The 13046-nt window shown below is 33.9% G+C and overlaps 2 protein-coding genes across 3 annotated transcripts; one reads left to right on the top strand and one right to left on the bottom strand.

Annotated features, from left to right (window-relative positions):
* The first annotated feature begins 20 nt into the window (after nt 1–20).
* Nucleotides 21–7436, top strand: IFT25 (intraflagellar transport 25). 2 transcript variants are annotated; one of them, XM_026707133.2, is made up of 5 exons: nt 21–409; nt 1041–1147; nt 2286–2354; nt 5937–5980; nt 7120–7436. In XM_026707133.2, exons 1-5 carry the CDS (start codon nt 312–314, stop codon nt 7225–7227), a joined length of 426 nt encoding a protein of 141 aa, XP_026562918.1. In that variant the 5' UTR covers nt 21–311; the 3' UTR covers nt 7228–7436. The 2 variants fall into 2 exon arrangements, with proteins under 2 accessions (XP_026562918.1, XP_087786072.1); XM_087929946.1 differs by lacking the exon at nt 2286–2354 and having other exon boundaries at nt 48–409.
* A 185-nt stretch (nt 7437–7621) lies between these two features.
* On the bottom strand, nt 7622–12411 carry DIO1 (iodothyronine deiodinase 1). The gene is made up of 4 exons (XM_026707130.2): nt 12006–12411; nt 9951–10094; nt 9091–9290; nt 7622–8625 (listed from the first exon to the last, which is right to left on the bottom strand). Exons 1-4 carry the CDS (start codon nt 12337–12339, stop codon nt 8557–8559), a joined length of 747 nt encoding a protein of 248 aa, XP_026562915.1. The 5' UTR covers nt 12340–12411; the 3' UTR covers nt 7622–8556.
* Between the last annotated feature and the right edge of the window lie 635 nt (nt 12412–13046).

The following is a 13046-nucleotide window of genomic DNA, read 5'->3' as shown; positions in this document are numbered from 1 at the left end:
TCCAGCACGTTGCAGAAGAGTTGGACTATGCAGAGAATTGGACTAGACAGAAGTACACTTGCGGACTTCAACTCCCAGAATTCTCCAGCCAGCACGGTTGGCGTGGGAATTCTGGGAGTTGAAGTCCACAAATCCCGGGATTAAATGATCCTTGCCGTCCATGCCCTGAACTACAAATTATCTAATCCAGATTTTAGGATGCCACTTCCGTGCTTCCAAGCGAGGTGCTGCTAGGCAACAGAGGCGCTCGGCCGGTAGGAGGGAAAAGAAGGGACGCTTTGAGGCGGCCGTTTGCGAGGCTTTGAGCAGGGATGAAGTTTACAGATTGTTGCCTCAGCTCCGAGGGAGCTGAGGTTATTTTAGCAACATCCAGTGATGAAATATACCCGGCGGAAAACATCATTGACGGGTGAGCCTTGAGCCGTCGGGGTCGTGTTGAGTGTTGAAGGGATTCACTCGGGACCTCGGGAGACTCTCCTTTTCAATCCTGACGACTTTTAAGATGAGTGGACTTGGGGGAGTTGAGTGGAAAGTGGAGAAACACTTTTTTTAAAAAAACTTTGCGCATGTTAAAGTCATCTTGCCAAGGTGGAAAAAAAACACTGCCTGTGGAAAGGTGGAAGATGGAAAAAACACTGCCTGTGGAAAAACAAGGTGGAAAAACACTGGCTTCAGGAAAGGCCAAGACTCAAGAATGGGGACAAGAATTCAAGATTTGAAAAATCTGTTACATTATGTGTACAGTATTAACCGTTTATTTATTTGTTAAATTTATTTGCTGTCTATTCCTTGGGGCTACCTGAAGCAGCTTGCAATAATATAGCTTACCTTTTCCCCAGAAAGCTCAAAGGAAAGTATATTTTTCTGTTTCTCGGGTTATCCCCACAGCAATATTTTGAAATAGGCTAGGCTAAGAAATAAGAGTAGGTTCAGGAGTATGATTGAATATTGTGCTAAACTGTGGATTGCTTAACTATGTTGAAACCATAGTTTCATACATAGCCTATGATGAATAATTGCATTTTATTCTCTCCTGATAGGCGATCTGAAACTTTTTGGACTACAACAGGGATGTTTCCTCAGGAATTTATTATTTCCTTTCATAAATGTGTGACCATTAGCAAACTGACAATTCAATGTTACTTAGGTAAGTTATAATATGTATATGTTTTCAACTTATGTATCTTTTCTGCAATTTTATATACTTATTTTAATGTACTGTTCCATAATATAGTTGTATACTTCATATAATGAGAAATAGTTATGCATTTATACTTGGGAATACTGTATAGACATTTTCACTGTAGAAGAATTGGGCCGTGGTTCATAATAATTTTTACATATATTTATAAGAAAGTATTGGTTATTATTAATATGAGTTGCACAGGCAATTCTCTTTATAATTATAATTCTTTGTAGATGTGTTTGCTTGTGTTTTTTCCTGAATAATTTATTTTTTGATACATCTGTAACTAAACACATCTTTGAATGTAAAATGAGATATTAGAAGTTTCCCATATTTGTATCCTAGGATGGATACCTTTAATTTCTGATTACCGTAATATGAAGCCATCCTGTAATAGGGTTTTTACAATAAGATTTGTGTTTGGTGACACAAACATGCTAATATCATTAAATCAAGTTACAGGTAGTCTTTGACTTATAATCACAATTGAACCCCAAATTTCTGCTGCTAAATGAGAAATTTGTAAAGTGCGTTTTACCCAATTTTACGACATTTGTATGATTCTGTAAGTCTGTGCAGCTATGTGGGAGATAAGAAATGTGTGTGATTTTCTTTTGATTGTGTGATCCCTAGAACCCATTTGATTGCATGTTTCCGAAAATTGTGGCCTAGTTTCTCAATGTTTTGGGAGAAAAAATGCCTAAAATTGCTCTATGCCCTAAAATAAGGTGAACACAATTAAAGAAAGGATAAGCCATTTCCAAATTCAAATTATCATGGTCCCAATATTTTATAGTATTGTCCTCTTTATATATATCAATCCTCCATCCGCAAAAGGTGACCATAACAAATTATTTTTGTACATGGAGTATATTGATCACATATTTCTCGCACTCCTCACATTTGACGTAGCCTAGCTTTCTATTGTATTTTAATGGTTCTGTATCTGATAATTTTCTTTGGTGAATTGTAAAAATGCAATAAGTCTTACTAGTGCCCTTGTGTTAAAGCTAAGAATTATTTTATTAATAATTTTGAAATATTAAGGTAGAACTAATATTCTTACAATTAATAAGATTTTAAAAAATATTTTCTCTAGTGAAGAGGCTACGCATTGAAAAAAGTATATCTAAAGATCCGGTTGATTTTGAAAAATTCACTGAAAAAGGTAATTATACTTAATATTGTTATGATTCAGTGAATGCTCATAATCTTTTGAATTTCATCAAGACTGAGGGCTATGGTTATTATAAATAAATTCTGTTGATCTCATTTTTTGTATAACATTAGACTAATAATATACTATTAAAAGTTCAAAGGAGGTATTGTAATTTTTTTTTACTTCCAGTATTTGTAATCTGCAGAAACAAAGGCTATTTCAATATATTTCACAAGTTGTGTTGTTGCACCTAGAAAACAGCAGTTGATTGTTTGTAATGCATTATCCAATTATCAATTTCAGGTATGCTCTGAATTGAACCTGACCTTTTCTGTGACATGTGATTGTGGGTAAAAATCAGTCCTCGAATTCTTCTCCACCTTGTTGGGGAAGAATAGTCCGCAACAGTGGGTGATACTTTAAACTCTATTTCTCTTTTTCATGATATATATCATTATGAAATAGATAGATAGATGATAGATAGATAGATAGATAGATAGATAGATAGATAGATAGACAGACAGACAGACAGATATAGACAGACAAACACAGTATTAGAATAATATACCAATAAGGGCTATATGGTATCTCTACCTCTGAGGTTTTTAAGTGGAGGCTGCACAGCCTTCTCTCAGAAATGATTTAATTGCTGTTCCTGCACATTGCAGAGAGTTGAACTAGATGATTCTTGTGGTCCCTTCTAACTCTATAGTTATATGACTATGATTCTGAGAAACATACATACATCAAGATATGAATGCTGACTTGCTTCTTCACTGGCTGACTGTTAGTGCTTAGAAATTAAAAAATGGGTTAACCAACTTAAACCAACAAACCCACAAGGTAATGATTTCTTAATGGCAAAATGCATATGTAACAACTTAGAATGGTGAATCCCAGTTTTAACCACCCACTTCTTTTTCTCTGATTGCTCTAGACTATAATGATTTCAAAAGACTGGGGTACAGCAGTAATAGTCCTTTTTATAAAAAGAAAGAATGGCACCCTAATAATTTACTAAGCATTATTAGCAATATTTATGCCAAATATTTAAATACAAAAAATAGTGGATTGAATGGAAATAGAACAAGTGCAGAGAAATAGGCTGATGTTAGACCCAACGTCCCTTGATCTTGCCTTTATTTTACAATAACTGGTAGAAAAGTCTATGGCTAAAGTAGGATTTGCCCATATGCTGCTTCTGTTGATTTTAAGTTTGCCTTCTACTTGATTTCTGGGCCTTAGAAAGCAGATAAGCTCATCAATTCCATTATTGATAGATGTCTATTATTATTGCTGCTTGAGCTTCATGAAAAAGCTTGTCTAAAAATCTAATTTACTTCACAAAATTACACAACTAAAGCAATTACCTTGGTTTGGGAAGATAGGATTGTATATTGGCATCACTATTATTTACTTTTTTCATAAACTCTGACCATCTATCTGAATATCCTTACTCCCCCCCACAACAGTGCTCATATGTTTCAATAAGCCAGATATGTAGTTTTATCTCAGACTTTCACTGGACTAAAACATACCCTAAGATCATCAACCATGCACTGTAGGGACTGTGTAAAGGCAAAAATATTGATATTAGCTAAACAAGTTAGAATCCAGAAGTAGCAATTTAAATGGCCATCAAATCAAATAGGTCAAGGTTTTTAAATATATTGGAAAAAGTTTTTGTTCTCCAATAGGAGATGTGCTAATCTGGATTATGTCGTCCAGAAAACTCAAAAATCAGCTTTGGCAATTGGACCATATTTTGATGAAGGGATGCCTGCTGCCTTAAAGCTATTTTCTGCCAATGGCTGCTCCTAGCTTTTGAATAGCATGTAGCTTGGGCCTTATGATAATAACTCAAAATTAGAAACCTGTACATTCAAAATTTCATCTTTCATACTGTATCCCATATCCTGTTTTAGTGTTCATCTACTTTGGGGGTTGGAGTTAATTCAGATAATATCTAAGATATGAATCATTTTCTTTTCTTCTTGGTTAACATGAATATTTTTACCCACTGGCTTAACTCCACTAACATTAGAAGATAATTTTAATACTAGATGGAGATGTCAGAAAAAAATTCCCTGCATTTGTATGAATTCTCTCTGGGGCACAAGCAGGCTAACAGTATTGATGCAACAAGTTCTGGACAATTCGATCAGTCCAATTTGCCCAGTGTTGTATTTTTAAGTAAACAGTCTCCCTTTTCAGCCCTGCAATGCACTAAATTGGAAACCCTTTAATACTAGATCACTTTAATGCCTTGCCATCAGCTGTTAGATATAAGAAAATTTCCTGCAGGGGTCAGTCACATGGACAGGAGGTATTAAGAATCCACTGCCCATTATACTGGAGGTTTTACAGAGATCTGTTAGCCTGCTTTATTTATCTTCAGATAGTAAGATATCCTGAACAAATGGTGGTGCACTGGTTAGAGTGCAGTATTGCAGACTACTTGTGCTGACTGCTGGCTGACTGCAATTTGGCAGTTCAAATCTCACAGGCTCAAGGTTGACTCAGCCCCTTCCATCCTTCCGAAGTGGGTAAAATGAGGACCCAAATTGTTGGGGGCAATATGCTGATTCTGTAAACAGCTTAGACAGGGCTGTGAAATGGTACATAAGTCTAAGTGCTATTGCTATTGCTATCTCTTATATACCACCATTCTTTTATTTGGCCAATGAGATTCCATCTCTCTGTATTGCTAAGTTATGCTATATAGTATTACTTCTAATATAGGGGTACGGTGGCCTAGCAGTTAAAATGCTGGACTTTTTGATGGAAAGTTGGCAGTTCGAGACCCATGTACCAGATGACAGCTCCCATTCTTGTCCCAGTTCCTGCCAACTAGCAGTTTAAAAGCATGCAAATGCAATAGATAAATACCACTTTGGTAGGAAGGTAACAATGTTCCATGTGCCTCAGCGTATAGTCATCCACATGACAATGGAATTGTTTTTAGACAATGCTGGCTTCTTGGCTAGAAAATGGAGATGAGTATCACCTAGTAGTGTCAGGCACGACTGGGCAGAGGAAACCTTTACCTTTATTACTTCTAACATCTCAAATGATGGTTACTTGCTAACTAAAATAAAAACATTGATTAATAATTGAATAAATGATTCTGTAGTTGTGTATATGCCACATATGCAGCTGTTTTAATTTAAAATTGAGGTATTACCAAGACTAACTCAAGAATTGCAGTTCTTGTGATTATTTTAGTTTTAGGGTTAAAGTTTTAGTTTTAAATAATATTTTGAACTTGGTAATATTAATATTAAACTCTGATGAGATTTAGGATAAGAGTTTTAATATTGCTAATACATAGCCCAGTATTTTATATTTATATATAATATAAATATCAATTTTGTTTTGGAATTCTTTTCTTTGACTGCTTTTGTTTTATGTTGATCATGATCGAACTGAAGACTAACATCAAGATATGGGTAAATTGTTAGAGATAGGATTAGTTGACTTCTGAATTTTTTAACTGGCTTAAGTATTAGTTCTGGTAAACATGTAAGATATATATTTTATATTTATATTTTAATTATTTTTATAGTTAAATTATATGATTTTTATTTTCAGAGCTGCAGTGTAAAGATGGGGAGCTACAAACAGAAGATTTTTCTGTAAGTATCTTTCATTTAGTATTAACACAATATAAAATATAATCAGTTTTTAACCTGAGTAAACGATTGCATTTTTTTAAAAAAATAGAAGTTTGAAAATATTTATTAGATTTACAATGTAATTTGAAGAAGAATTTCAGAAAAATCTGAAAAATATTTTTATGTTTATACTATTATATAAGCCCATTATTCAATTGGCAGCATTAAGCAACCCTGGATAATCCTAAACATGGTTAAATATGATTACTTCTTAGATGGGAGAATTCCAAGTGTTACAAGGACCACTATACTCTGGTCAGGTAACTTAAAACTGAACAAATGGAGAGAATAGCAAACCACTCTCATATTGCTGGAAATGAAATTACATCTTCCTGTTTTTTACCAGAAGTTGAATCCAACTTGAGGGATTTTTAAAAATTATTATTATGGCATGATCTGTATGAAAAACTAAAATACACAAATAGCAGCCAATCCCATATATCTGAAATTACTGAGTTAATGCTAGCAAATATTGAGAAATATTTTTAAAAGCTTGCTAACATTAATTAGTTACTTATTTACATGATGCTCATGTAAGCATATTTACTGAGAAGCAAGTTCCACTGTGCTAATGGAACTGTCGGTTCCATGTTTTTTTTTCTTTTTAATATTGTAGGCTCTATACTGTATTATGTATAGAACTGTTAAGATGATTCATGAATGTTGACATTTTAGCATTTTGGATGTTATTGTAATTTTAGTTTTGTGTGTAAATAGGGAACTGTAGTTGTAATTACATACAAATATTTAACTTCAAGATATGTAGTTATTCATTCTCCAAGGTTGACCATTTTCTACAGATAAATGTCAAGCAAAATGGTAATAATGTACGGACATTCTGTTCCTAACAAACTTTTAAAGTATCCAAAACATCTGGCAGCAAATCATGGCTGGGAAATCAGAATATAATAATATTTTATAAAGTCACAATAATGCAGTACTTCATATATTCCATTTCAGCTTTTTACAGCAAATGTTTAAATGCACTGAATATGTTTATTTGCTTACACTGAAACTTTCCTATGGGAGTTAATGGTGTTTTAAAATGCTGTGTTTATTAGTTTAGTTTATTGCTGTTAATATTTTTTTCTCTTTGATAGTTTCCTGAGATCCAAGCAACATATCTTCGAATCATCATTTTATCTGCTTCTGATGCTTTTGTGTCAGTTCATAGGGTGATAGCAGAAGGATTGTCGCATGAAAGTTAAATGCAATATTCAGATTATAACATATTAAACATTAAACCTTTTTAAAAATGTAGCGGGCATTAACGACTAAGTATACTAACTGCAGTTGGTATTTAATCTTTTCAACTGAAATTGTAAAAAAAAAATTCAGCAATGAACATTATTTAAACTGATAATTATTTATATGATGATGTACAGTATATTATAGCTGAAATAAAGTAATACACAAGAATGTTCATTCCTCAAACCCTCTGTTATGTTGTCCAATATATTCAGTGCATCTGAATTTATAAAAAATAGAGTTAATTTAGTCTGAAGCAATCTTTCCTTTTAGACCACCAGGTTCCACTCCACCATTTTATCTATATTATAAGATGATACAATATTTAAAGAAAATAAGTTCAAGCTGGACAAAGATTTTTGGACCAAGTTTAATATTGCATCTTGTTTCTATAAATATTTTCCATATCAGGTCATAGTTCTCTATGTTTTAAACTATGACTATCATAAACAAATATTAATAGAAACAAAAGTAAGAAAATTATTATAGCTATTCCATTCAGAAAGTTCTTCTTTGCGGACACATTTAAAACTCGATGTGATTGTGCTTCTGTCCTTAAGTGGTTTGAATTCAAAGGATCCAATGCATCTGCACATGCTAGGAGTTCCATGAGAACAATCATGCATGTTTGTCTGTTCCAAATGTCACTTGGTTCTGCACCAATGTTCTCCAGAAATTTGATTCTATACAAAGACTGCTTCTGTTCAGATCCACAGACTAACAATTCCAAATACAGCTCTTATAGAAGAAATATAATTGAGAAATTACACTGTTGCAGTGCTCTGTTTGACTATCTTAGGCTGGGGTGTCAAACTCGTGGCCCACAGGCCAGACGTGTCACACGCTGGCCACACCTACCCTCAGTTTAGCGAAGGGGAAAATGTCACATTATGTCACATGATGATGATGTAACGATGTGAATTTGACACCCCTGATCTAGGGGCTGTTATATATAAAGCAACCCATCATGTTATCAGTTGAATGGCTTGCTTCATTAAAAAATTCACCACAAAGATATATTTCAAATTTGTAAAACAGTTTGTGTATCTACCACTGGCAATTACAAGAATGAAGATTAGCATTGGCAGATAATCCGGGGTAAATAGAATAAATAGATCTTATGTTATTTTTTAATTGAGAGTTCATGACTGCTGAATAATGATGTAAGGTTTTCACCATTATCTTTTCAAATAAATACAGCCCTTTGTAAATAAAAATATGTTTTAAAAATGTAATCAGGCAATGGAGTGTAAGTGCTGCTCAGAAACAGGTTGCGTTGAGGTGTTCTTTTACATGTAAAGTTGTTCCAAAAATTCACGTACTTCTTGCGGGCAATAATTCCAAGGTCCTGGTTTACCCTGTAAAAGGAAAAAAAAATCCAGTGATAATTTCTAAGGACAGTAATATAAAGTGTAGTCAAGGGATATAAAGTAATATAAAGAGATTAATAATTATAAAATAAATAGATTAAAAGATTAAGTTTTTCATGAAAGCATATGGTGTAAGAATATGAGCATGTGGCAGTAATAATAGGATATTTCAGAATTGGATAGACAAGATTACATTTTCACATTGAATTAGATGCCACTATTTTCTTTCAGTTATGGCAAATTATCAGCAAAACATAAGATGTTACATGAAAATATGAATAATAGTAATAATAATAATAATACATATTTAAAACAGTTTACCTGTTTTAGAAAAAAAAACTCTTGGTAGCAGTCTCCCCGAAGCTAACTTGATTCTCCCACAAAGTTTCAAATACATGTTTAGCTTTGCAAACTTGCACTTTACATAAATATGTAATAACTTTTCTTTTTTACCTTATACACAACTTTTCCCTTTTGAAGCACATACAGTCTCTCTGGCAGAGCTGCATATTTGTCAGTGCTCAGGTTTTCCATTGTGTCTACAACCACTGGACATAAGGGTTGCTGTTTTAGGAGCATCTGTGCAGCTGTTATACGATCTTGGAGGGTTTGGTGACTTTTAATAACAATATTGTTCTTAAAGGCCCATCCATCTAAAATAAAGAATACTTCATCTAAATCCATCTAAAACAAAGAATAATTCTAAAACAAATTAGACTATTGATACTGGATACTGGATATATTCATCCTTACATTTAGTAATAGAAGCTAAATAGAAGCTATGTAAGAGCCCAGAGTTTCTTGGTTTTTGTACTGTAACAATTCCGCTTGTATTCCTGTTTTTCTTCCAAAAGTACAAAACCATGATGAAACCAGTCTTATGGGCTATTATTATGCCTAAATAACTCTACAATTGTCTTATCATCTTCCAGAGTCTGCTGGCTGATAAATACACAGTGAAAGTATGGCTTTGATACTATTAATTTTATTAAATTTTTGCTTCTATTCATGCAGATAAAATGTCAAAGAAAGCAGTGAGGGTGCAGCCTCTTAGCTGTTGGGTTTCAGCAGCAATCTTTATTAAATTACATTTGACTTAGACAATCAAATATTGATATTTTTGGAGATTATACATACAGCATTAGATATACTATAATTGTTTCCAAGTTAAATTAGTTTCTTCTGTCATGTAATGTTAAATCTGCTCCATTAAGCTCTATAATTTATATTTAAGAAGAAATGCATCCAGGTTGGTAACCTAGAATACAATCCTTTACGGTCTAGTGACTAGATTTGCAGCACGTTTGCCTTACCTGAGGCATGAGCTTCTTCAATGTAGATTACAAGAAAGTCTGCTGCAGATCTGAAATCTTCAACAAGTTTATTAAACTCGCCGAATCTAATTATGAATGAAGGTCAGGTACAACTTCCAAATGTTAGGACCAAAGGCCTGTTACCTGCAAGAAAACACAGATCAGTCTTGAAGGGTAAAGATGAGAATAAGAATTGTTATAGTTCTAATATTTATTCAGGATTATTTATAATTAAAATGCTACATGTACAGTAATGTTAAGAATTTGGTCACATTCTTGTGTATATGAGACACCTAACATGGCTGCTTAATATAACATTTGAGAGATTTGAAAGGGCAATATGCTTTAATAGACTTTTATTGGTGCCATTTAGAACAAGTTCCCAATCTAGCTGGGGAATTCTGGGACTTAAAATCCACACATCTTAAAGGTGCTGAGGTTGAGAAAAATTGGTCTAGAACAGTGGTGGTATGTTACCGGTTAGGATTGGTTGGGCCAAATCGGTAGTAACAAAAGCCCACGATCAGCTAAGAGGAGGAAAAAAATCCTCCAATCAGCTGAGAGGAAAAAGAAGAGAAAAGCGCAGGATCGGCCTTCCCATCCGTCCCTACGCTTTTCTTTATGCTCTCAGCTGATTGCCACTGCAGGTCTCAGCTGGTGTGGGGAAAGCTGCACGCCGGCGTTAGGCAAACCATGCTCACCAAGCTACACTCACCGAACCGGTGGTAATAGAAGTCTTCGTGTATTCATTTCAGCACATGAAACCTTTATTAAGACCCTGCTAATGTCACATTAATTATTTTGCCAAGAATATTTTATGAGGGTACAATTCTAATTCTCAATAAGCATTATGGGATAAAGAACAACATTTTGTTTTTCATAATCAGCATCTGCACATTGTATAAAAATGTTGCATGGATTCAGCAGGAATGTTGCATGTATTCAGAAGCATGTATTTCATTTTAAAATGTCCCTTTTCCATTTTTTCTAAACCCAACAATAATCACAAGCAGAGCAAAGATTTAGAACCTTATTGGCATGACCAATAAAAATCCTCTAATTAAAATGATATTTTCAACATTGTTTGAAGAAACTTTATGATATGGTTAGCTATTTTTGTTTTTTAACTTATGTTTGTACTTGCAATAGAATTTTATATTATAGTGTTCTGATTTTTATTCGAGTATCTATACAATCTTTCTTGATCTAACTGATGACAACCATGAGTTTGTTCACAATAAAACTAAGCCAGGATTTTTTGAAGAAACTTTAGTAGCTTGATTCACATTACAATTAAGCAAAAACATAAAATTATAAAATTATCTCTGTTCTTCACATCACCCTTTATCAATTTCCCATCAAATGTATTTTTGTTTCTCCAAAATATTCAATTACCTATGGCAACTATTCAAATATTCAGAATAAGTTGTATAAAAGTTGAGCTTTATCTTAATTTCCAAAGCAGTGCAGTTAATTAGTTACTATGAAGTAAAAGCCGATAACTTATGAATATGTTAAGAGAGAGGCAAAGTGCAGTTTGTGCTTGTGCTGGCAATATGTATCTGGATTAGTTCAAGATTTATCATGCTCTGTTTCTTTTCTGTGAAGGCATTTGTTATAGTTTTTAAGAGGAAAAAATCTGAAGCATAGATTGCACGCGTGTATTTGAATGTGTGTATCCTTGGACCCAGTAATACATGCATATGCATAATCTTGTATATTAGTATGCCGTATGTAATTTTAGGTACAGTAGCATATGTTACTTATAAAAGTCATTTTGCCTGTGTCAATCATACATATATAAAGTTAAATTATTTCTTGCTAATATGTCAGAATTAAACTACTTAGCTCAACAATTCTAATGCCACCTTAACATTTCCCCGCAATTATTTTAACATGTTTTATGTCAATTCCAACTACTTGAAAAAAAAAATGAATTGTCTGTTTAATAAATAGAACAGAGTTAGTATCCTGATTTTAAAATGCAATTCTATTTCACTTGTGTTATTAGCAAATGCCATATTTCTCAAAAGCATTATCCTGGTGTTTACTTACCTTGCATGAAATCCAGAATGCGATGCATTTTCCCATTGAGATCTGCTACGGGGGTATTAGGAGCAGAAGAGCCCTGAAAGGCTTCATCTTCCAGCCTTTTCCATTTGACTTTCAAGACAAAGAGTAAGTAGGAGAAGCTGAAGAAAGTTGGACCCCAATTTTCATAGATGAATGTTGGGTTGTTGTCTCCCATGCCGCTCTTTTCTCTGTGCTTCAGGAGATAGCTCTTCACAGTACCTGGGAAGAAGAACATGCAGATTTTACCAATGATAGTAGATAGGCACACATGCAGAAGAATCCAGAACCTCTGTATAAATCTCTTCATTCTGAACATCTTGGCAGAAGGAGAGGCTGCCACATTCTGCAAAGTAGAATTCAATGTGGAGCAAAGTGAAAGGGGGAAAGAAGGAGAGCCTGAGCTAAAGTTAATAATTGTTAGGGTGGTTAGCTGCCTCAAATGACCAACATAACAGTTATCAGTTCTCTACCTTGAAAAAAATCCAAAGCCTTTAACTGAATGTTGTTTAAAATAAATAATGTTGTAAGGTTCAACATGTTCAAAAACAAGGATTATATAATCTATTTAGGAATTGAAATCCAGAGAAATCTTTCCTGGATATAATACTAGATTTCTTCCATGCAAAATCAATGACCCTACTCCTCAGAGGGTTTAACCATAACACACTGCTCAAAAAAAATAAAGGGAGCACTTAAACAACACAATGTAACTCCAAATCAATCACACTTCTGTGAAATCAAACGGTCCACTTAGGTAGCAACACTGATTGACAATCAATTTCACATGCTGTTGTGCAAATGGAATAGACAAGAGGTGGAAAGCATAGGCAGTTAGCAAGACATCCCCAATAAAGGAGTGGTTCAAGGTTCAAATGTGGGATATTTAGGACTTTCTATTTTATCATTATAAGACTCTTTTACAATAGACTAAGTTGGAAGAGACTCCCAAGACCACACCTGGAATACTGCATCCAACTTTGGTCACTGCGACACAAAAAGATATGGAGACTCTAGAAAGATTTC

This window comes from Pseudonaja textilis, chromosome 3, assembly GCF_049901715.1.
Source record: "Pseudonaja textilis isolate UNSWEBS1 chromosome 3, rPseTex1.2, whole genome shotgun sequence".
Taxonomy (NCBI): domain Eukaryota; kingdom Metazoa; phylum Chordata; class Lepidosauria; order Squamata; family Elapidae; genus Pseudonaja; species Pseudonaja textilis.
This window is presented reverse-complemented; position numbering and strand designations above follow the sequence as displayed.

Excerpts from the sequence above, each read along its gene's own strand:
- IFT25 (XM_026707133.2), top strand. The coding sequence starts at position 312 with ATGAAGTTTACAGATTGTTGCCTCAGCTCCGAGGGAGCTGAGGTTATT. Across the intron at positions 410-1,040 it reads GCGGAAAACATCATTGACGG|GCGATCTGAAACTTTTTGGA; the intron begins GTGAGCCTTGAG and ends CTCTCCTGATAG. Across the intron at positions 1,148-2,285 it reads GACAATTCAATGTTACTTAG|TGAAGAGGCTACGCATTGAA; the intron begins GTAAGTTATAAT and ends TATTTTCTCTAG.